Source organism: Bufo bufo, chromosome 4, assembly GCF_905171765.1.
Source record: "Bufo bufo chromosome 4, aBufBuf1.1, whole genome shotgun sequence".
Classification (NCBI taxonomy): Eukaryota; Metazoa; Chordata; class Amphibia; order Anura; family Bufonidae; genus Bufo; species Bufo bufo.
Genome location: NC_053392.1, coordinates 479,516,017 through 479,541,768, shown reverse-complemented (window position 1 = coordinate 479,541,768; position 25,752 = coordinate 479,516,017). Strand labels below are relative to the sequence as shown.

Below are 25,752 nucleotides of genomic sequence, written 5' to 3'. Positions count from 1 at the left end.
AATGCATTCTGAATGGAAAAGGATCCGATCAGAATGCATCAGTATACCTCAGTTTGCCTTCGTTCCGTCTCCATTCCGCTTTGGTGTCCGTCTGACGAAACTGAGCCATAATGTAAGTCAATGGGGACGGATCCGTTTTCTATGACACAATCTGGCACAATAGAAAACGGATCCGTCCTCAATTGACTTTCCGTCTTGGCCATGTTAAAGATAATACAAACGGATTCGTTCTGAACGGATGCAGACGGTTGTATTATCTGAACGGATCCGTCTGTGCAGATCCATGACGGACCCGCACCGAACGCGAGTGTGAAAGTAGCCTTACTAATGTATTGTGATTGTCCATATTGCCTCCTTTGCTGGCTGGATTTATTTTTCCGTCACATTATACATTGCTTGTTTCCATGGTTACGACCACTCTGCAATCCATCAGTGGTGGCCTTTCCAACAGAAGAGATTCATTTACTAGCATGTAATGCACCCAGCTATTACAGCTCTTTTTTACATAGTTACATAATACGACTGCCATAAAGGTGAAAGATGCCCCTAATGTGCCCTTTCTATGATGCAGATCACTTTTTGTCTTCGCTTTATTTGTGACTGTCACACTCCCCTATACTTAGTCAAAATGATATATTTGATGGTTACCATGACTTAAAAAAGAAACAAAACTAACAAAATCATAAAATTACCAGCAGCTGCAAATTGAGCCGTCAGTATGTTGTAATTTACACAAGCAGACTCCTGTTCAACATCTTCAAATATTTTAAGCACTCATGTGGAGTGAATATAAGTAGTTGTTCAAATGTTCTGATGTTCAGTAAGATATCCCATAGGTCTCACAGCATAAAGTAAGTTTACTGTTCAGCTTTCAAATTTAAAGGGAACTTGTCACGTTGAACATACAATCTGAACTTTAAGCACCATGTTATAGAGCAGAAGGAGCTGAGCAGATTGGTAGATAGTGTGGGGAACGGTTCAGTGTAACTCGCAATTTATTGGTAGAAATCTCTGGTCTCTCTATGCCTAGGAGTCCAGTGGGTGGTCCTACACATACTCATGCAAGGAAGTCTGCCAATCATTGAGTGAGACCGCACACTGGACTCCTAAGGCTATTTTCACACTTATGGTAGCCTGTTCCCCCGCCGGAAAAGCCTGCCGGATCCGTGCTAAAGCAAGTCCACCGTGCTGGCGGAAGTCAGCTCTGGCCCCATTCACTATAATGGGGCGGGCTGGAGTTCCAGCTGCTGCACGGTAAACATGCCGAGAGGCGGGCGGAATAAAATTACAGCACGCTGCGGTTTTTGTCCAGCCGCCTCTCAGCTTGTTTGCCATGCTGTGGCCGGACCTCTGTCCCGTCCCATTATAGTGAATGGGGCCGGAGCGGACTTCCGCCAGCACAGTGGACTTGCGGTAGCACAGATCTGGCAGGCTGTTCCCCCATTGGTTCCATTCCGTACTTTGTGTAGCTTTCAGGTTAAACTTATTCCAGTTTTATGGCATAAGTTATCTTATATCTGCTGGGACACATAGATCATTTTCTCTCCTGTCTCCTTTTTTTTTAAAAAAGCGTTGAGCAGGGCATAAATGGTCAGAAGGTGACACATTTTTGCATAAAATGGGCTTGGGTCAAAACTTGTGAGTTTGTATACCAGAAAATTGGTGAAGAGTTCTTAATAAATTCTTCCCAATGTGTATGAGACCCTTCAACAATCCCTGTATGTCTACAGTCAGAGTGGACATACCTACAAAGGTTGTTTCTCCATTGAAATAAATAGAGATGAGCGAATCGAAGCTGATGAAGTGGAATTCGATCCAAATTTCAGGAATTATTAGATTTGCTCCGAATTCCCTCACTCTTTGGGGTAACGAATCACATTTTTTCCTAAAATGGCTGCTGCACATGTTAGGACATGGAGCAAGGAACTCTGGGAATGAGGGATCACCCACAATGCCAAGCATGCAGCCAATCAGCAGCCAGCCCTGTGATGTCACAGCTCTATAAATAGGCTCAGCCAACTTGGATTCAGCCATTTTCCAGTGTACTTAGTGCAGGGAGAGATATCAGCAGGCGCTAGGGACAGTGCTAGGAAAGACTTGAAAACGTATATTTTGCTCAATAGAAGTTCAGGGAAAGAACATTAGAAGTATAGGGAAAGGATAAAGAGGAATTATTACACAGTATTAAAGCAGAACAGGGTTCAGTAGGGGAGGTTACAGACTGGGTAATAGGAACAATTCTATAACACCTAGCTGCACTGACTGGGGATCCAAATTGCCATTATACTGCTGCTCATTTCAGGTTTGCAATACCTCTGTAATTCCAGCAAACCGTTCTCGTTATTGCGGTCTTATTTGCCCTTGTACGGTGCAGTTATACAGTTGCAAGAAAAAGTATGTGAACCCTTTGGAATTATACGGATTTCTGCACAAATTGGTCATAAAATGTGATCTGATCTTCATCTAAGTCAACAATAGACAATCACAGTCTGCTTAAACTAATAACACACAAATAATTTAATGTTACCATGTTTTTATTGGACACGCCATGTAAGCATTCACAGTGCAGGTGGAAAAAGTATGTGAACCCTTGGATTTAATAACTGGTTGAACCTCCTTTGGCAGCAATAACTTCAACCAAACGTTTTCTGTAGTTGCAGATCAGACGTGCACAACGGTCAGTAGTAATTCTTGACCATTCCTCTTTAGAGAACTGTTTCAATTCAGCAATATTCTTGGTATGTCTGGTGTGAATCGCTTTCTTGAGGTCATGCCACAGCATCTCAATCAGGTTGAGGTCAGAACTCTGACTGGGCCACTCCAGAAGGTGTATTTTCTTCTGTTTAAGCCATTCTGTTGTTGATTTACTTCTATGCTTTGGGTCGTTGTCCTGTCTCAACACCCATCTTCTGTAGAGCTTCAGCTGGTGGACAGATGGCCTTAAGTTCTCCTGCAAAATGTCTTGATAAACTTGGGAATTTATTTTTCCTCCGATGATAGCAATCCGTCCAGGCCCTGACGCAGCAAAGCAGCCCCAAACCATGATGCCCCCACCACCATACTTCACAGTAGGGATGAGGTTTTTGATGTTGGTGTGCTGTGCGTCTTTTTCTCCATACATAGTGTTGTGTGTTTCTTCCAAACAACTCAACTTTGGTTTCATCTGTCCACAGAATATTTTGCCAGTACTGCTGTGGAACATCCAGGTGCTCTTGTGCAAACTGTAAACCTGCAGCAATGTTTTTTTTGGACACTAGTGGCTTCTTCTGTGGTATCCTCCTATGAAATCCATTCTTGTTTAGTGTTTTACATATCGTAGATTCGCTAACAGGGATGTTAGCATATGTCAGAGACTTTTGAAAGTCTTTAGCTGACACTTTAGGATTCTTCTTCACCTCATTGAGCAGTCTGCGCTGTGCTCTTGCAGTCATCTTTACAGGACGGCCTCTCCTAGGGAGAGTAGCAGCAGTGCTGAACTTTCTCCATTTATAAACAATTTGTCTTACCGTGGACTGATGAACAGCAAGGCTTTTGGAGATACTTTTATAAACCTTTCCAGCTTTATGCAAGTCAACAATTCTTAATCGTAGGTCTTCTGAGAGCTCTTTTGTGCGAGGCATCATTCACATCAGCAATGCTTATTGTGAAAAGCAAACCCAGAACTGGTGTGTGGTTTTTATAGGGCAGGGCAGCTGTAACCAACACCTCCAATCTCATCTCATTGATTGGACTCCAGTTTTGCTGACACCTCACTCCAATTAGCTCTTGGAGATGTCATTAGTCTAGGAGTTCACATACTTTTTTCACCTGCACTGTGAATGTTTACATGGTGTGTTCAATAAAAACATGGTAACATTTAATTCTTTGTGTGTTATTAGTATAAGCAGACTGTGATTGTCTATTGTTGTGACTTAGATGAAGATCAGATCACATTTTATAACCAATTTGTGCAGAAATCCATATCATTCCAAAGGGTTCACATACTTTTTCTTGCAACTGTATATATATGATCTAATGCCTTTTTTTGACGGGTATTAGTGGGGGGAAAAAGGGGCTTATTATTTTGGCGTGTATTAGTGGCAAAAAAAAACTTCATTTGCCATTCACAGTCGCAGTTAGATGTTCTAAATCCTCTTTTTGGCGTGTAATAGTATGGAAAAATAAAAAGGCTTATTAGCCGATGTGAGGTGAGAAAATTAAAGCCCTTTTTGGCATGTATTAGTGGCAAAAAAAAAATTATTTGCCGCTCACGGCCGCAGTTATATGTTCTAAAGCCTTTTTGGCGTGTATTAGTGGGGTAAAATACAAAGTGAGAAATTTAAAGCCCTTTTTGGCGTGTTTTAGTGGCAAAAAATATATATTATTTGCCGTTCAGCGGTGAAGTTGCATTGTACTACAGCCATTTACGGGGTGTATTAATAGGATAAATACGTACGTCCTATTAGACGTTCCGCGGTAAATTGTGATTGGTGTATTAATAGGAAAAATGAACACATCTTATAAGCCGTTCTGCAGTTAACTAACATTGCTATACAGCCATTGTTGGGGTGTATTAATGGGAAAAATAAGTACGTGTTATTAGGGACTGAGCAATTGCATCCATTCAGTGGTGAAATTTTTTTGTGAAACAGCCTTTTTAGGAAAATTGATGGGTGATTGTAGAATATCTTCCGTAGGGACTAACAATTCATCGATTAGCTATTCAGTGGTGAAATTTGTTTGTGATACAGCCTTTTTTGGGAAAATTGATCAATAGCTGTAACTACGGTCAAGGACAATATATGTCCTTTACGGCCCACTGGGTAAATGTGGTTCCTGCCAAGCCACACCAGCAACTTGTCCAGATGACTCTGCTTCCGCCTCCACGTTCTCACGTCGTTGGTCCTGCGACAATGTCCGCCTCTGCCTCCCCATCCTCCACCATGTCCTCAGCCTCCACTGCAGGGACAATTCATAGTGCTCCTCCAGCATACCACATGTGCAGGGCATGGCGGTGTCACGCTGTTCTACACCTCGTTTGCCTGGGCGAATAGAGTCACACAGGGGAGGAACTGCTCCGTGTCCTTCATCAAGAAATAAAATCCTGTCTTTCTCTGCAACAACTCAAATTCGGAACCATGGTGACCGACAATGGGAAGAACATGGTGTCGGCACTGCGTCAAGGAGGGCTGAGGCATGCGCCCTGCATGGCGCACATGTTTAATCTGGTTGTTAAGCGATTCCTGAAGTCTTCCACCCATCTGCAAGACATCCTAAAAATGGCCAGGAAACTTTGCATGCACTTCAGCCACTCGTACATGGCCAAGCACACCCTCCTTGAGCTGCAGTGGCAGAATGGCATCCCCCAACATAGGCTGATATGCGACGTTTCCACCCATTGGAATCCCACCCTACATATGTTGGACCGACTATACAAACAGAGAAAGGCCATAATCGATTTCTTGATGATCCAAGCGGACAGAGATAATCTCTGTGTAACTTCAATGTTAGCCATTGGCAGCTCATGCGTGACACCTGCCGTTTGCTGGTGCCCTTTAAGGAGGCCACTTTATTTGTCAGTCGCCAGGACTATGGGATGAACAACGTCATTCCACTGTTTCATATCCTGGAAAAGATGCTGGTAAATCTGGCTGGTCAGGGGACTGGAGACGTGGCGCCTACATCTCACGGACACATGAGCCTTGTGGGGGTTAAACTGGAGGAGGAGAAGGACATTGAAGCACAAGCAATGTGTAGAGAAATGGGTGGTTTTTCTACACAGGTGACAGAAGAGGAGGAGCAGGAGCAGCTGGAGGTGCAGGATGGAGATGAGGAAGACGAGGCAGATGACCCAGACACACCGTGGCAGTATGCAGTGGAGATGGAGGCAGTAAGTCCCTCCGAGTCACTTGTGCAAATGGCCCTATGCATGCACACTTGCTTGCGTAGTGACAGCTAAATTGTCACCATTCGCCAAAGGGATGACTACTGGCTCTCAACCATGTTAGACTCCGGTAAAAGACAAACCTCTTTTTCTTTTTCTGTCCTCCATTGCTGACCCTATTTTCATTTAGAGACTTTTTTCTCTTTCTATGAATAAGGAGATCATTTTTAGAAAACTTTCTCGGTGCTTTTAATACATCTAAGTATGATCAGACTTAGACGTATTAATAGCACCGAGGAAGGCTTTGTGAAGCAAGCTGTAGAATTGAAGGAACGGTTGAGTAAGAGATGTTACCCTCGTGAGATGTTGGATGTGGCTTTCAATAGGGTGAGAAAGTTTTCCCAAAATGATCTCCTTATTCATAGAAAGAGAAAAAAGTCCCTAAATAAAAATAGGGTCAGCAATGGAGGACAGAAAAAGAAAAAGAGGTTTGTCTTTTCATTTAAGGAAGACTACAGTATATACAGACATTGGGAGATTTTAGAACGGGACAATGCACTTACAGAATACGTAGAGAGACCTTTGGTCACATTCAGAAAGAGTCACACTATTAGGGACAGATTGGTGAGAAGTTGCTTTACCTAGGACACCAACTGCAATTGGTTACATGAAAGAAGACCTAAAGACAACTATAAATGTGGTAACTGCTCCTTTTGTAGGCATAACTCCCAAAATAAAATCCTGAATATTAAAGGTGTACAACATAGGGTTACAGATTTTATTACCTGCAGGAGTACCCATGTAGTGTACATGATCTCATGTGATTGCGGCCATTTTTATATAGGCAAGACCATCAGATGTATTTTTGAGAGAACCAGGGAACACATAAATTCCATACAATCAGGCAGGGGTTCCCCTAGACTTATTAAGCACATGAGGAAGATGCATAATGGTAATTGCGGAACTCTTGAATTTGGCGGCATTGAATTGGTTCCTAACCACCCTGGAGGAGGAGATAGGCACAAATTATTGCTACAGAAGGAAGCCAGGTGGATTCTGCCTACGAACGCCCTGGGTAAACTCGCCTAAATTATCGCAACGATCTCAGTGTATTTCTGTAGTTTTTTCACTGTTGACCGTTTGTTTTTACTGTAGACGATTTGTCTTTTATTATATCTGTCCACCATAAAGGTGATAGTGCATCAAGCGTTGGCATGACAACCTCACCTTGGGTGTGTTTAAAAGTTAGCGCTTTCACACGCGCTTATGTCAGCGGCCTGAGGAAGCGCATTTCCGCGCAAAATGACCGTCGCCGCTATGCACGGAAGATTCGCTGTCCGCCCCTGCTAATTCTGCTGGTATCCTGTACTCATATCCCGGACCAATAAAGGATTATTTTATGAATTACTGCTGGGTGAGTGCCGCCTTATTACCCTTCTGTACTTTTGGAAATACCACACTGAACACAGGAGGGAAGGGGAACAGTAACTGGTCCTGGAAACTAAGTAAGGAAAAGGTCACCTCCTAGACAACCCTAATCCAGGCCCTAACTACCTATCAATATGAATAGGCCTTGAAGGTAGGATATGCAGGAAACCTAGGCCCTGATTTCCCTATAAGGCCCTGGAATCAGAGATGACTCATTCCTCCTCAGATGGACAAATGGAAGTCTCTGTCTCAGGCCCAGATACAACAACAGGGAAAATAACATACAAACGCAAAATTTAACTTATGTAGAGATGGACGAATAGGAACACCAGAGACAACCTCACACCAGCTCAGCCAAACCCAAATGAAGCTATCTACCGCATAGTCAGAAGGATGGGGTGAGACTATAAAGGCTAGAAGTGATGACCACTGAGCAACAGCTGAGAAAATGGAAGTGGTGATTAACCCTATCAACACTGAATCAAGAGAAATCAAGGAGGCTGTTAGATTCCTCCATGCTCAGCCAGTCTCCTTGATCTTCTGATACCAGTCACCTGAGGGACCGTGACAGTAACCCCCTTTTACGGGTGACCTCCGGGCACCCAGGACCGACCTTATCAGGCTGGGCTCTGTGAAAGGCCTTCACCTGACGATTCGCATTAACATCGGCCGCAGGAACCCACATCCTCTCCTCTGGTCCGTAACCCTTCCAGTAGAAGAGATACTGGAGGGATCTATGGAGAACTCGGGAGTCCACAATCCTGCTGATTTAAAATTATAAATTACCATCCACCATGACAGGAGCGGGAGGCAAGGAGGGCGGCTCAACAGATTTGACACATTTCTTCAACAACGACTTATGAAATATGTTATGAATTTTCAAAGCCTGAGGAAGTTCAAGACAGAAGGCTACAGAGTTAACAAGCCAGTGATCTTATATGGACCAACTTCCAAGAAGGTACCTTAAGCTTAATGTTTCTTGAGGACAGCCACACAGAATAACCCACTCTCAGGTCCAGACCATTCATACATCTCCTGTCAGCCACACTCTTATACCTGTTGCCCATCTTTTTCAGGTTATTTAGAATTTTCCGCCAAATCGAAGACAGAGAAGAGGAAAATCGTTCCTCCTCAGGAATACCGGAAGTTTGAGAACCAGAAAATGTGCGGATGGAATCCATATGCCCCCAAAAACCGCGACTTATCAGTGGACTCCTGTCTACGGTTATTAATAGCAATGACAAGAATGAAGACCACTCCTCCTGGTTCTCCGAAACAAAACATCTCAAGTAAGTCTCCTGATTCTGATTAGTGCGCTCCGTCTGTCCGTTCGACTGAGGATGAAAAGCCGAAGAAAAGGACAATTGTACCCCCAGTCAAGTACAGAACACTTTCCAAAATCTGGAAACAAACAGAGTCCCCCGATCAGACACCACATCAGAGGGAATGCCATGTAGTTTCGTGAGGTTATCGATAAACACCTGTGCAAGAATTTTGGCATTAGGTAGAGCAGGCAATGCTATAAAATGCGCCATTTTGCTAAACCGATCAACTAGCACCAGGATCATGGTTTTTCCTGAAGAATTCGGTAAATCCGTGATAAAGTCCATGGACAAATGCGTTCAAGGTCTGGACGGGATGGGTAACGGAAGAAGAGATCCAGAAGGCCGAGTATGTGTCACCTAACCACGAGCACAGGTACAACAGTATTAGGCGCAGTGAGTGAAGGACGGCAACAGATGAGCGTCCTTCCCTCACTGTGCCTGCGCCTAATACTAAAATGGATGGTGTAGGCGCGGGATTTGCGGGGCACAGAGGAGACCGAGGATGTCAATCACCTTTACAAGGGCATGCCAAACAGTAGGAGGACGGAGCCTCTAGGTGCTGCAGCAACTCCCTACTAGCACCTCGAGGCTAATTTGCATATTATAAAAGTCATTATTTAGTGTGAACGGCAGCAGGCAGGGAGATATAAGTCATACAGTTATGTTCTGCTGACATTAGCACATCGCTAATGTCAGCCAGCTACATAACAATTTTTCTGATGACAGAAACCCTTTAACCATGGCAAGCTCGAAACCATCGAAGCAGGCAGACCCTCCAACACATAACATGAGACAGATTCCTGATGGAAATAAACCATTCTTAAATGGATGTAATTTACCACCTGCGACAGGCATTTTTGAGTAAGAGGTGCAGAATCAATTACAAAGACAGAAATGCTTTTCTCTAGTGCACTAGTAGTCAACCCATGAATATAAACAAAATGTCCAATCAGGCTAACCCTCGATTTCCACAGTTTTGGACTCTAGCGCCACCTCGGCAACGCGTCCTGCAGCCTCTCAGATAGACCCTGACAAAACTGGCTACGGAGAGCAGGATCATTCCACTCCGTATCCGTAGCCCATCTCCTAAATTCAGAGCAATAGATTTCCATGTAGCTCTCTCCCTGCACTAAAGCACGTAACTTGGTCTCAGCCGGAGAGATCTGATCCATGTCATCATAAATAAGACCCAAGGCTCTAAAAAATGTATCTACCGACTGGAGGGACGGTGATCCGGTCGGCACAGAAAAAGTCCAAGACAGTGCATCATCCTTAAGCAAAAAAATTATCATACCCATACATTGACACTCATCCCCAGAAGAGTATGGACACAGCTTAAAGTACAACTTACACGATTCCCTGAACCGAATAAAATTGTCACTACCACCAGAAAATATGTCCGGGAGGGCAACCTTAAGTTCAGGGCAGGGCAGGCCTGGTATCCACCATCAGAACCAGCCGCCTGTGGGTCTCTGAATCCGTAAGACTGTCGCGTGGAGGTCAGATACCTCAGGCCCAGATACAACAACAGAGAAAATAACAAACACAAACAAATGCGACACTTAACTTCTGTAGAGATGGACGAATAGGAACACCAGAGACGAACTCACACCAGCTCAGCCAAACCCAAATAAAGCTATCTACCGCATAGTCAGAAGGGTGGGGTGAGACTATAAAGGGTAGAAGTGATGACCACTGAGAGCAACAGCTGAGAAAAGGGAAGTGGTCCTTAACCCTATCAACACTGAATCAAGAGAAATCAAGGAGGCTGTTAGATTCCTCCACGCTCAGCCAGTCTCCTTTATCTCCTGACACAGTCACCTGAGTCCTTCCTGTAATAGAGGTGATAAGATCGGATAGACTTGCTGCAAGTGAGGCTATCTGACAGGTCTCTCTGTTTTCCTCTATGTATGTTGTTGCTTGGCAGGATCTCACCTGTCCTCAGGTGCCGCTTGTTATCAGTGATGAGGCTCTATTTAGATCTGCCTCACACTTCTGACCATACGGTTGATAGTTTCTGCTTGGATTTTCTAGTGCTGGTTTGTCCTGGATCTCCTGCTTCTCCATACATCTTTAAGCCAAGTACTTGTTGCCTTCGCTGTTTCTTATTATCTGGAGCGTGTTTTTTTAGGCCTCAGGGAGACGCAGGTTCCTTCATTCTGGAAGGAACCAGCTGTCTCATCCCCTGCTACCTATCATAGGGCTCGTCAGTTTTAGCAGGGCTTTAGGTATCCGGTGTATAAGTATTTCCACCATCAGGATCTGCTCATACTGGCAGGGTTAGGAAAAGGCCTATGGATTACTAGGAGGTCACCATCCCTTAGCTTTTGAGGCCTAGATTGTTGTCTATTCGTTGTGGTGTGTATTTGGTGTTTTCCCTTTTCCTTTACCTGTGAAACTGAGGGACCGTGACACCACTATGTCATTGGGCCAACTTCTCAAGCTGTTCTCCCACCCTTCCCACTCCATGACTGGGCCACTATTTGGCCTTTTTGGCCTGGATGACATCACCATTTATTTGACCCTTCTTCTGATCTGTCAGAAGGAAGGAAAAATGAGACACACAACAGATCCTGTTTGTGTAGCAGCTGTAAGGCCTGTATGGTCCCATCAGAATTTGCTTATGATTTGGTAGCCAAAAGCAGGAGTGGGTACAAAACACAGAAGACATGCAAATATTCCATTCACCTGTCATCTCTGTTTTGGATCCACTCCTGTTTTTTTGGGCATTAGCAATACTGATGGATTACTGAACAAATGCTGAAGGCGGATGCTCAACATACAGGATCCGTTTTTTGGGGGTTATTTTTCTGACGGATCAGAGGAAGGGCAAAATAATCATTGACGTCAACAAAAAATTACTTCTGATACCCTCTCCACTCTGTCGGGGGGCTCTACTTGTATAAGAGTTTAATAGAACAGGTTCTGTAGACATCTATGTGGAATCAGCTGACGACGGTATAAAAGGAGTACGCTTCTTATTGACGCTAACATGGACCTGTAAGGCTGAGTTCATACTTGAGTTATTTGGTCAGTTTTGGCCCCGTAACTGCCCAAATAAGTGAAGTGTGCAGTGATTCTAAGAGCGAGGCCTGTCATCTGCGTTTCATACTGACTCACACCATGAGTTCACTACCATAGCAAGTTACTGCAAGGCACAGTGTTCTACACCACTATACAGGCTCTCTGCAGCCAGGAAATAGCTGTTTTTTCACGCGATTCGCTGCAAATAAATTTGGATCAAATCTTTTAGGAAAATTCACTCATCTCTAGAAATAAACATGCATGCCTGGTCTCGGGAATGTATATGAGGGAAAGGGAGTATGAGTGGCATTAGATTATGTAAATATGTTATGGCGGCATGTGGGCTCAGTGGTTAATGCTGTTACCTTACAAGTGCTTGGGTCCCAGGTTCCAAACCAACCAAGGACTACATCTACAAGGAGTTTCTATGTTCCATACATGTTTGGATGGTTTTCCTCTCTGAAAACATGCTGAGAAGTTACAGTAGTTGGATTCTCTGTACAGCGCTGTGGAATATGTTGGTGGTGTATAATGCAACATAAATAATAATTATACACTGTATGAACTTATTTTCATGTATGCCTCTATCCATTGAGCAACTCAGCCTTTGCGACCTTCATATTAACAATATAAGAATAGGAACTACTTTTCTTTGAAGTACTTTTTTTTAGCACTGACCCAAAATAACTATATCTAGCACTGATTTGTTTGGTTTTCCAACACCCATTAGGTTTGAATTTGTGAGCACAGAGAGGTGGGAAATGCAGCTGAACAATGGTTTGTGGAAGTTAACTCTCGGCAGGAGTCTGAGAATAACATTTTGAGACTCTCGATAGTTACTTGAAGATCAGAGCAAACATTTGTACAGAATAGCTCAGCAGGACCTCTCAGAAGAGATCAAAACTGGCACATTACAGTTGGTTATATGAAATCTGGTCACCAACTGCCTAGAAGAAATGTATTGGACAGTACATTTTACAATAAAAACATAGCTTCCAATTCTTATTGTCCAAAACACAAAAATCCCATAGAGAATGAAGATATAACCCATACCCAGGGTATATAAAATATCCAAAAGCTGACATGAGTCTTTAAATTTGACTGTATACTGTATATATATTATTTTCTACTACTGTACATGCAAATAGCTTGATGGTATACCCTATTTTGCCACGCAGGAGGAGATAGGCAGTGGACTGAATGACAGTCCATCTGCCCAGTTAACTGTTTAGTTTTGTATCTGACCGACAGAGCACCAGTCCACTGGGTTCTGGTTCAGGGACCTGGCACTCTATTTAAATACCCCCTTGTCTACATACCAGTACCAGTGATAGTATTTGTGTTGGCTCTAGTTATTTCCCTTGTTACGGGTCCTGGATTGCTATTTCTTCCCAGTGTTCTTGACTTTGGCTTGTCTTCTGACCACTCTCTGTCTCTCGTTTCGTACTGTGTAGCCCGTCTGTTTGTATGACTCCGCTTTGTGTTATTCATATTGTGTGTCTTGTTTGTCCTGCACCTATACTAGTATGGAGACTGTAGTACAGTTGCGATTTTGCCATTGAGGGCTTACACTGCAAATAGGGAAGGCATGCTGGGTTCTAGTTCAGGGACTCATTGTCCTCTTCTGTCTCTACCTATAGGCGTCACATTGCCCTTGTACTTTTGGGCAAACTATATGGACTGTTTTTTGCAATCATTATAGCGAGCATACATAGTCTACTGTTGCCCTATGCTTTTATTTGTGTAGTATAATATTATATAGTATAGACTCCCTGCCTCAAGTTTTTTTTTTATTCTGTACTCAATGAATTTTCAGGAAAGCTTTTGGATTATTTTATATGACCGTTATATGGGTTATATCTTGTTGATTTATAGGATTTGTGTTTATAGATGAGGAGAACCTCATGCATACTATAAAAGTCCTTCATTATCATATAAGAACTCTTCCAGCAGTTTTGCAGTTAAACTGCTACCAGCACTAGGTAGGGGGTGGAGAGAGCAGGACAAACAAACGTTTGTGGAGCTTTTATTATCAGGAGTAGTATAAATCTGAACTTTTATTCTACCAGGTTCTGCTCCTGCAAGTGTCCAGGAGGTGGAACTTCACTGGAAAGTGCTCTATGCATTGAGCTGGGCTCTGAGTGACAGTAGCATCCAACCAGTAGACCAATACAGGTGTCACAAAGTAGAGGGAAGGGAGGGGAAGCAGATCAATGCAGAGAGCACCTAACAGTGAAGCTCCACCTCCTGGGTACTTAGGAAAAAAGGTTCTCCTGTTTCTACTCCTATGCCTAGCCCCTACCTAGTCTTCTTTGCAGTTTAACATGGTAAAATCTGCTAACAGAGTGTCATGGTGGGGGGGAAGTGGGGGAAACCCCTCACCGTACAATGTAAAAGGGATAGGGGTAGCAGCTAGACCAGGCTGCCAAGAAAAGGGAGCTGGTCACCTCCTATAGCATCCCTAAATCTGGCCCTGTTCTCCTAATTGTATGAGCCGACCCTTAAGGTAGGAGGGCCCATACACTGGAAACCTCAGAACCCTGAAATCCCTAAATATCCCTGAGGATAAGGTGGCCCTCAAGGACTGGGCAGAAACACCCAGGCAAGGAGCAAAGCTCCAACACCAAGCAAGGCTGTAGTACAACTGCACCCAGCCAGCAAGCCACAGGCATATATCAAGCCTGCGGCCACACCCAGGAAACACCTTAATCCCCACTAGCAAGAAGATTAACCCCTTGCTCACCAAACAGCAGGAAGGCAAACCTTAAAGGAGAAGTGCACATGCAAACTGCCAACAACACGTTGCCACCGGCAACCAGTCTGCATGGCAACCGCGTCACGGTCAAACACCAATATGACCGTGACACAGAGCCCCTTTAAGATGGTAACTAGTATATTGAATAGCATGACTGCCATGTTCGTAATCTAAATCATGACAAAGCTCACAAGCCAGTGTCATATTGGGGTATCCTGAGTCCATCTCTATTTCTTAATGTTTAATTTCATTTTAAAATAATGCAAAAGAAATTATTCTGACTTTGGAAATTGACTTTGAGCATTTTGATTTGCACTTGAAGAGATTCTGCAGTGCAAAGATATTGTCAGGATAGGTCATCAATTTCAGATTGGTGGTCGTGGGGGCTGACGCCCAAAACCCCTGCTGATCAGCTGTTTGAAGGGATATCGGGCTCATGCTTCTGCTTCACAATAACCCGCGCATTGTGTTGCTTGTAGAAACTGAGCAGTGTAATTACAACTACTAGTCCTATTCAAGTTGGACTCTCGATCTGATATAGATGACCTAACCCAAGGATAGGTCATCAATATCTTTGCACTGTACAACTCTTTTAACATAAAGGCTAGAATAAAATCTGGTTCCTATATTTGTTGATTTTACTTTTTTTGGGGGGAAATACTTTTGTAAGGCACTTTACATTTTAGACTTACATAAAAGAGTATATGCAGTCAGTGGCTGCAATTGCTAATGACACCATGATGATGCACTCAGGTTGAAAGCATCCTGCTTGGGCTACGTTCACGTCTCTGGTGAACGTTTCCAGCAGGAAATTGCCAGATTCAACTGATCACCGCTGGATCCCTATTAATTATAATGGGAAGAAAAGGGTAATAGCCACCTCATGACTAAGAACACTACTGTTCGAAACGTGTAGATTCTCTGGGATTAAGTGGGAGACAGTGCCACTGATTGCTGTATCCATATGGAACATGTTGATGAATAAAGATTGGGATTGTTGAAACGTCTACGCTTGGTGCTGGAGCCTTCTTCTATACTTTAATTATAATGGGATCTGATGGTGATCCACCCGATTTCAGGCACAAATGCCAAGTTTTTGTCCGTCCGTCTGTCAGCTGGACAAAAAACCATAGCATGCATTGGATTAGATGAATTGGTTAAGGCATGACCTACCACAAAAATGGGTTCCAATACTGCAAAGCAAAGATCAGTATCTTTGCTTTGCGGCCTTCGCTCTATGTACTCACCTGTATGCATTTCCCAATTCCTTGAGAGTCCTTTACATGGGCCAAGAATCCGACAAATAATCCCTAACAAGTGTTCACAGGAATGCTTGTTAGCTATTATTTGCAGGTGTAAAAGTGCCACTGATTACCTGATGAACGAGTGAAATGCTCGTTCATTGTGTAGTAGATATTTTGTGCTGATACAAAATCATTGTTTGCTGGCAGCAGATCGTGCTGTGTGAACACGCTCTGCCGCTGGCAAACAACGAGTCTGAATGGGGACAATCGATGGCATTAGTGATACGGTGGAGGTGATCACTGCATGTATATGCAGCAGTCTCCTCCACTGACGAGCAGGCTTCCTGCCCAACCATCTCAGGCTGTATCATCCTGTGTAAAGGTACCTTAAATAATGTACCATAGTCATAGTTTTTTTGTTTCATTTTTTACTGGTGAGGTCAAATGTCTGAAAAGAGGCTCTCCATCTCTCTCTTTATAATATTAAGCCTTTAGATGAAGAGTTTTGAGGCTTCATTATTGCCTTTTCCCACTCCCAGCACAGTGATGTCATCAGTTTATGGCAGAATTATCAATGTCAGATCTAGACTTATTATATAAACCATAGACTTATTATAAGTTGAAGTGGCTGGGCCCTACAGCAAATTTTTTAATGCGCCCACATGTGTGGTGTCCACATCTTTTGCGGGCCCTTTGAGATGAAGGGGACCGCATCTGATCCGCAAAAAAATGTGGATTGGATGAGGAATAAAACTCTGTTCATGTGCATGAGGCCTTAAAGACTAAATAAAAGCAGTCTGACAGATGGACACTTACACTTTTACAGAGGAATAAAGTTCTACTTTTACATGTCCAAAAACAATTTGATATGGATGGGCTTATGATTGACAAGGGAAGTGAAGGAGAGAAAAAAAAAGGTAAAGGAAATGATTTGTGGTCAGATGCAATTTTTGGAAACTGCCAGCCCCTAGTAATGTTATTGTGCAATGGATGCAGGACTAGGTGAAAGCAATCTTAATTGACATTGGTTCCGGAGGCATTTCATGTTTACAAGACTAAACATATTCATCAGCAGTTATAACAACTCTAAAGACATAATAACTCACGAACACTGTTAGGCTACACTCACATTGACTTTTGGTGGTAAGATTTTTTTTTTTATATCGAGGCATTAAAAGGACATGTCCATCAATTTAAATTTATAATTTAAACAAAAAAAAAAAAAAACACAATGGAGAGATTTATCAAACTGGTGTAAAGTAGAACTGGCTTAGCTGCCCATAGCAGCCAATCAGATTCCATCTTTTATTTTCCAAAGGAGCTGTAAAAAATGAAAGGTGGAATCAGATTGGCTGCTATGGGCAATTAAGCCAGTTCTACTTTACATTAATCTGATAAATCTCCCCCAATGTTTTTCTAAATATATTCAACTTCCTGTCCTGGCTCTTTAACTTCCTCTTTGTTTCCACGTTTAGCACAGCAGACAGCCCTGCTTTTTTTCCCAGTCACTGTGGCCAGAGAGAAACGCCAGATGAGTGACTCAGAGTACCACAAACTACACCAAAAAGTGGTGTGCTCATATGTGGACCTTTATGTAGCTAATTTCTGCTGACTGATACAGGACAATATATTGTATCACGGTTTCAATGGAACAATACTGCCAAAGCGAAAAAAAATGAAAACTAAAAAAACTAGTTTTCTATGAATATGGGAGAAGATATATCAATCCTGATGTACAGGAAAACTGGCTCATTTGCTCATAGCACCTAATCAGATTTCACCTTTCATTTTTCAGAGCTCCTTTGGAAAATGATTACCGTATTTCTCGCCCCATAAGACACAATTTTTTCCCCCTAAAGCAAGGGAAAAATGGCACTGTGTCTTATGGGGTGAATACTAATGAGCGCTTCCATAATGGAAGCGCTCATTAGTACCGGAGCCCCGGGAAGCGGTGAATTCAGCAATCTCCGGGCTCTGTGCTCCCCTCTTCCTGGTCCTCTGCTGTCGGCAGTGCTGTGGCTGCGCGCAGCTGATGGCAGGAGAAGAAGAGAGAGCGCTGAAGGTGAGGAGCGTCATTGTCCGGAGCAGAAGAGGTAAGTTGATTTTTTTTATTTTATGTGATATGAGGCATGAGGGCTGATCTATGGCTGGAGGCTGGGGGCTGATCTGAGGCTGTGGGCTGATCTATGGCATGGGGCTGATCTATGACTAGGGCTAATCTGAGACTGGGGGCTGATCTAAGACATGGGGGGCTGATCTGAGACATGGGGATCTGACTTGAGGCATGAGGGTCTGATCTGTGGCATGGGGGTTTTATCTGAGGTATGAGGATCTCATCTGAGGTCATTCACATTGAGGTCTGAGCTGAGGTCTGATTGGGGGTCTGATTGAGGTTCTTATTAACACTGGGGGTCTGATTGGGGCTGTGAGCTGAGGTCTGATTAACATTGGGGGTCTGATTGCTGGTCTGATCTGAGGTCTAATGAAAAATGTTCTCTGTTGTTGTCCTCCTCTATACACTGTTGCATCTTATAGGGCGTAAAATACGGTAGTTGCTATGGGCAACTAAGCCTGTTTTCCTTTACACCAGTTCTGTTATAAAGCAAATCTCACGGATAAAGTTTAAAAAGAAATACCCCTTTGTGATGGAAGATTCCCGTTAGCATGCTATTTTCTAGAATTTTCCAAGAAATTTTCATGTTCCTCTATTGAGGAAAACCATAGCTACTACTTTTTAAACTTGCCCGACAATCCCAGTATGTAGTGGTTACTAAAAGTAACTGCTAGCCATTTGCTTGCCAGCCTTGGGCATCATGCCGACAGCACTCTGCCAGCACTTTGTGTGGCACCATTTGTGGCACCAGATACAATCTGATGGAAGATGAAATCAGAGGTACATATAGGTACAGTCAGACCCTATAGACTTCTAAGGGTGCCAAATCATGGATCATTTTTATATTTTTGCACTTCTCTAGTGCACTGCATGCTACTGCATAATATCTTTCAAAAATGCAATATAATTTTAAAAGAAAGTGGCATAAAGATAACATTTTAATGAAGAAACACAATTAAAATATACTGGAACTGTGTATTACAGAGTTTAAAATTCCTTCCAGAAACTGTGCACTGCTATATTATATTGCAGTACAGCTGGGAAACAAACAAAAAGGCCTCTCTCCATCAGCAACATAATACTCACCTTCATTCTGCGATGTGGTTTCTGTACCCTCTGGTGTTTTATCTGGCATCTCTGCTGAGACCTGGTTGGCAATACCTGCAGGACACAAAGAATGGAAAGGATTCTCACGCAGAGCCAAGACATTCCAGTCAAAGGACACCTTTACACAGTGCTAAGGCTAATGTTTCAGGATAGGTTTCCATTAATTTTTCTCTTTTTGTCTTGCATCTTTACAAGCTGAAAAGATCCGTCCTAGTCATTTAAGATGTGTATAGGTATGGTCATCAGGAGAACAGGAGAACTACACAGTAATTGCACAAAATTGGTGGTGGGTCACACGTCCATTGAATACAGTCATGCTTTCAACTTTTTTTTTATTGTCTTGGCCTGCTCGGCAAAGGCCATTGTGTGTGCCCTTCATTCTGACAGTCTGTATGAACTGACATTTGGATGCGTTGTTGAGTTGTCCATCAGACTGAAAGATTATATATATATATATATATATATATATATATATATTATGCAAGAAATCTCAAGACCACACAAAAACATATGCAAGAAACCTTAAGACCACACCTTTTTCGTGGTTTAAATAAAATGTATCATACTTTTATACGTTTTCATGTTTTTCATAGCCCAGTTATAGAAAATCAGATAGAGACTTTTGATAAAAGGTTTGCTTAGAGCTCTACAAGTCACCAAACCTTTTGTTCTAGATTTCAGGATTTTCCATTAAAGGCGAAGTTCACATCAGCGTTCAGCCTTTCCATTCTCCTGCTCCGTTACAGGAGCAGAAGAACGGAAAGGACAGATTCGACACATAACTGAGCCAAACGGAGCCTACGGACCCCCTAGACTATAATGGGGTTTGTTAGGTTTCCTCTCAGAGGAAGATTTTTGAAGCAGAGAAAAAAAAATCCTGCATGCAGGACTTTTGTCTCTGCTATAAAAATCTTCCTCTGAGCGGAAACCTAACGGACCCCATTATAGTCTAAGGGGTCCATATGCTCCATTTGTTATGTGATGAATCCGTCCTTTCCGTTCTTCTGCTCCTATAACGAAGCAGGAGAACGGAAAGGTAGGACCCTGATGTTAACTCGGCCAAAGCTGTAATTCTTTTTTACATGTCACTTCTAATTTTCTCATTCATTTTCATTTTTTACCACCCTTGATAAATATGGGGTCAAGCTAATTAGCATAGTTCACTACACCGACTTTCCTAGCCTCTTTACTAATCTGGCGAATGGTGTAAAGTCACAAAAAACTCCCTTTTTTTTTGTGCAAGTAAGCCTGAAAAATTACAAAGCCCTATTTTACAACTTTCGAAGACAGCATTTTGGAATACAGGATGTGATAAATTCCCCCCAATGTCTTTAGTTTTATTGAAGCGGTTATTACTTTTGAGAAGCAGGAACCGAGTAAAGTGCAAAGCTCATCAACAATCTCATGTCATGCATCAAGTTAATTTCATTTTCCACACTTTCTGCAGCTGTCATCCTGGATTTTCTCAGCACAGTTTTATTTCCATAAAACTATTGCTATGTCAATATTTCCTCTTGCGTGTGTAGGAAACTGGATATCTCCTTGTCGCTAATGCCATGTAATATCAGTGCTCTCTTATATAGAATAAGAATTTTAGGGTTCCCTAACAATTGTATGGACACAGAAATAACAAAGAAAAACCAAAGAACATATAATAACGGTTTGGCCTTATGGAAAGCGTTGCATTATTCTGAACTAGAGTTGACTAAATAGTTTTTCCAGGTTCAAGACTTCCATATGTTTTGGCCCATCAGGGGAAAGTTTTGTAAAGCTTCTCTCTGCTCTGTTTCAGACCAACATTTTCTTACCCTCAAATGGTTATGCCATGAAAAATATTAATACAAATAACATGTTTAATAAGTCATAAATTCAAATGCATTAAAAATATTTTGTTGTACAAAAAATAGCGCCCCACCTGTCCACAGGTTATGGGTTATAGTTTAACTTAGTCCCATTTACTTTGGCAGAGCTGAACTGCAATGCCAGGCAAAACTAATGGACATGTTTGATGCTTTTTTTTATGCTTCCCTGAAACATGTTATTGAAAGTACAATTTTTTGGGCATATTTAGTCTTCAATATTTTCCCCCAAAATGTGCTAATAAATTTTTCCTGAAATTTAGATTGAATTGCACTTTGTTAACTCAACACTAGTTGTAAGGCTTAAGCCACAGTATAGATACACTGATAATTTATCTATTTTACTTTATGATGGGGGCAGGAATGGGTTAAAGGGAATCTGTCCCAATTAAATTCACTGTTAAACCAGGCACAGTGCTTTGTAAGGCTAGCTCATCTGAATGTAATGATACATTTTACTTAGTGATCCTTTGCTTGAAGTACTTTTCATCCATATGCCAATGACCAGTTAAGTTCACAGAGGGTGGGCCCAGATTACTCTGTGCACCCTTGCTCCTCTGCTTTCCCCTACCAACACCTCCCTCTCCTTCTTGATTAGCCTGGCCTTGCCAATTAAGACAGATTGAAAATTACACCAGAATTTTTGTGCATTTTCATAAGTAAATGTCTTCTATTGATTCTCTTTGGTGTTCTTTAAATCAGTGTGTCCCTCAGGCCTTGCAGTAGGCACACCTAGTTCCGTCATGCATCTTCTAGACATCACAAGTTCACCATGATGTATGTCCATCTTATACAGCAGATTGACTTGTTGAAATCCAAAATCAATATGGAATGGGCCTCTAGACACACATATAGATTTAACAAATACAGTATATTTTATGTCCTTAGCCATTGCTTTATAATGTGCAAAGCCACAATACAACCAGGAATGGTGCAAATTTCCAGTGAATGTAGAATGTACCACCAGTTCGCAGGCTCTCCATACACTACTGCCCAAAAGATACCAAAGCTTTCCATACAACTGACTACAAGAGGATGCATACTGACAGTCTTGGACTGGGGTGCCTAGTGCCCACCTGTAATATTAATTCTGGGGATCACTGTAAAGCTACATACAACTATTATCTGCTCACACAGCAGCAGACAGCAGCAAGACTCTACAATATCATTGGGCAGTGACTTCAAGAAGGCAGGTTACAAATGAAAGAGGATACTGGCTGTCCTGCCTGTGCCCAAAAGTAATCTCTTCCACCTTAAGACTCTATAATAATAAACTAGGTACTTTGTCAAATAATCTATCTAGCTGTAAGATGCCTATCTATATGTAGTGCAGTGTCTACTATGAGGTGTGCCACTTGTGCAGGAGGTGGGGATGGAGGGGGGGGGACTAGGGGCCCAACTTGCACAGGGGCCCACAGGATATTCACCTGTTCCACCGTGGGCCAGCCTGAGCCTGCATACAGATTTTTTTGCCAGAGATCATTACTCCACCAGGGTATGTCCTCGGTGGGTTAAGATTTCAGGATATCTGGCACTACAGGAGTACTCATTTTGGTCATGTCACTAGACATACTCTGTGGTTACCTTGCAATTATGGGATTTAGGCCTCCTGCACACGAACGTATTTTTTTGCGGTTCGCAAAAACGGGTCCCGTTTTTCCGTGATCCGTGACCGTTTTTTCTTTCGTGGGTCTTCCTTGATTTTTGGAGGATCCACGGACATGAAAAAAAAGTCGTTTTGGTGTCCGCCTGGCCGTGCCGAGCCAAACGGATCCGTCCTGAATTACAATGCAAGTCAATGGGGACGGTTCCGTTTGACGTTGACACAATATGGTGCAATTTCAAACGGATCCGTCCCACATTGACTTTCAATGTAAAGTCAGGAGTTAATATACCATAGGATCAGAGTTTTCTCCAATCCGATGGTATATTTTAACTTGAAGCGTCCCCATCACCATGGGAACGCCTCTATGTTAGAATATACCGTCGGATTTGAGTTACATCGTGAAACTGAAATCAGACAGTATATTCTAACACAGAGGCGTTCCCATGGTGATGGGGACGCTTCAGGTTAGAATATACTAAAAGAACTGTGTACATGACTGCCCCCTGCTGCCTGGCAGGTGCTGCCAGGCAGCAGGGGGCAGACCCCCCCCGCCCCCCCTGTAGTTAACACATTGGTGGCCAGTGTGGCCGGCCCCCCCCTCCCTCCCCTGTAGTTAACTCATTGGTGGCCAGTGCGGCCGCCCCCCCCCCTCTCCTGTAGTTAACTCATTGGTGGCCAGTGGGCCCCCCCTCCCTTGTAGTTAACTCATTGGTGGCCAGTGCGGCCGGCCCCCCTCCCTCCCCTGTAGTTAACTCGTTGGTGGCCAGTGGGCCCCCCCCCCCTCCCTCCCTCCCTCCCTCCCCTGTAGTTAACTCATTGGTGGCCAGTGGGCCTTCTCCCCTCCCTCCCCCTCCTAATTAAAATCTCCCCCTATCATTGGTGGCAGCGGAGTGTACCGATCGGAGTCCCAGTTTAATCGCTGGGGCTCCGATCGGTAACCATGGCAACCAGGACGCTACTGCAGTCCCGGTTGCCATGGTTACTTAGCAATTTGTAGAACCATTATACTTACCTGCGAGCTGCGATCTCTGCGTCCGGCCGGGAGCTCCTCCTACTGGTAAGTGACAGGTCCGGCCGGGAGCTCCTCCTACTGATAAGTGACAGGTCAATGGGTCCGCAAAAAAAAAAACGGAAAACGGCAATGGGTATTTAGGAGTTTTTTTTTTTTATCAAAGAGCCATCAATGAATGAAGCACAGTTTTTGAAAATCTAAACTAAAGCACCAATTCCCTCCCCCCTCCCATCCCATGATGTGTCCTACTTCTCCACCAGCCCTCCGTAACATGACCGAGGAATCGTGGAGAAAGAGATGGAGAGCGGAGAGAACTCTATGGGTTCCATTCTCCCCAGATTCTACTCCATTTTTTCTCTATATCTCTTTGCTTATACAAAATATATTTGTATCTCTTATTAGTCTTTACCAAATTTAACCATGTGTTAATACTAGGGGCATCTCGCGCAAACCAAGAGCGTACTATTAGGAGTCTTGCCAAAAACATTATTTTAAACAAAAGATTTTTTTTATGTTGGTGGCAACCCACCTTGGCAAGTTCCCCAAATACCCAGCATTCAGCAATAAAAGGAATCCAATTTTTTCTCTATATAGTTGTGAATAGTCTCCCAATATTGTTTCAACTCTGGACAAGACCAAAACATATGCAAATAATCTGCATCAGAAGCATCACACCTAGGACAATTAGAATGATCCCTAATACCACATTTATGAAGCCAGGAAGGAGTGACATAAAGTCTATGTATAATATTAAACTGCACCAGAACGTGATTGAAATGATGTGATACCAGTTTTAAATCCTGAGCTAACTTCTCCTGATCCTCCAAGTGTGTCATTAAGCATTCTTTTTGCCAAGCCCTCTGACCCGGGGACCAAATACCACCAAATCGTGCTGTAATTAAACTTTTATAAAGTTGGGAAATCTTCATCTTTTGCCCCAAATTCTCTATCAATTCATTAAATTGTGTACAAATGTCAATTTGCAACCTGTTTTTTTCTTTAATACTTAACAGTGCCGATCTTAACTGTAAATACCGAAACCATGATCATTTCTGTGATTTTTGTCTTTGTGATAATACCGTAAACGAAACAATATCCCCACTTCCTACTACCTGTGTCAAATAAAAATTATTACCTTTTTGCCAATATAAATCTCTACTTAATTCAACTAAAGTTTGTAAGTGCTTATTGTACCACAGCGGAGTACATCCAATTGACCCTTTCACTCCATACCAGAGTCTAATCAAATACCATTATTTCATAATCAAATTCCTGGCTGATTTAAATTCTCTGTCGGGGTCGGTCAGTTGATCCGACTCCAGCAGAGTGAAAAAATTATCAAAAGGAGATCTATTCACTAAGTACTTAGAGAGCGGACTATCCATCCACTCACGGAGAAAACAGAACTGAGCGGCCAAAAAATAGCCCCTGAAGGAAGGGAGATTCACTCCTCCTCTCTCCAGGGGCTTATACCAATAATCTAATTTGAGTCTTACACGTTTCCCCCTCCATAATAAGTCCCTAATAATTCTTTCTATCAGCTTAAAAAATCTATCCCCAATCCAAACTGGAGAATTCTTAAAGACATATAATATCTGGGGAAGGATCACCATCTTAACCAGAGATACCCTATCAGCCTTCGACAGAGATAAACGGAGCCATGTTGTTATTTTGGACCTCAGCTTATTTATCAGTGGAATCAAATTAAGCGAAATAAAGTCTTCCACCCTAGGAGAGATTATAATACCTAAATACTCAAAGGAATCAGAAATTTTCTGAGTATTCATAGGGGGCTCATTAGGGAGTGAAAGGTTATCTAACGACATAAACCTATTATCCAAAAGCATAGGAGTAGTTTTTTCCCAGTTTACATCCAGACCTGAGACATCTCCAAATTGATGTATCGTTTGAATAATGTTGAGCAAATTAGATTGTGTTTGTCGAACATAAAATAAGATATCGTCTGCATAAAGGGAGATTCGATCTTCGATTCCTAGTACCCCAAACCCCAAAATCTTAGGGTCCTGTCTCACTCTAACAGCCAGGGGCTCAATATAAATGTCGAATAAAAGCGGAGACAGTGGACATTCCTGGCGAGTGCCTCTAGTCATAGAGAAACTTCTTGTAAGATACCCATTTATATTCAATCTTGCGGTAGGGAAACTATACAGAAGTTTTATCATACCAACAAACCTAGGGCCAAATCCCATCCTATGAAGCACTCTCCACAGGAAACTCCATTCGACCCTATTGAAGGCCTTAGAAGCATCTATAGACAAGATAGAGCGTGAATCCCCTCCAGACGTCTGTAAATTAGTAAAAAGACGGTGTAAATTATAATGGGTCTCTTTACTAGGCATAAAACCGGTTTGGTCTGGATGTATAATTGATATCATAACACTAGTTAACCTCATCG

At 42.7% G+C, this 25,752-nt stretch overlaps 1 protein-coding gene across 4 annotated transcripts in view; it reads right to left on the bottom strand.

Annotated features, from left to right (window-relative positions):
• The window catches only part of PLEKHG1 (pleckstrin homology and RhoGEF domain containing G1), a 306,576-nt gene that overhangs the window by 180,958 nt on the left and 99,866 nt on the right, over positions 1-25,752 (bottom strand). For 2 of the 4 annotated variants that reach the window (XM_040429518.1, XM_040429517.1), the window contains exon 3: positions 18,839-18,913. The exons of the other annotated variants lie outside the window; for them this stretch is intronic. Coding sequence is in view for 1 of the 2 variants with exons in the window: in XM_040429517.1 (XP_040285451.1) it covers positions 18,839-18,887 (49 nt within the window). In the remaining variant the exon portion in view is untranslated. The remainder of the gene's footprint in view (positions 1-18,838; positions 18,914-25,752) is intronic. 4 annotated transcript variants of the gene reach the window in all.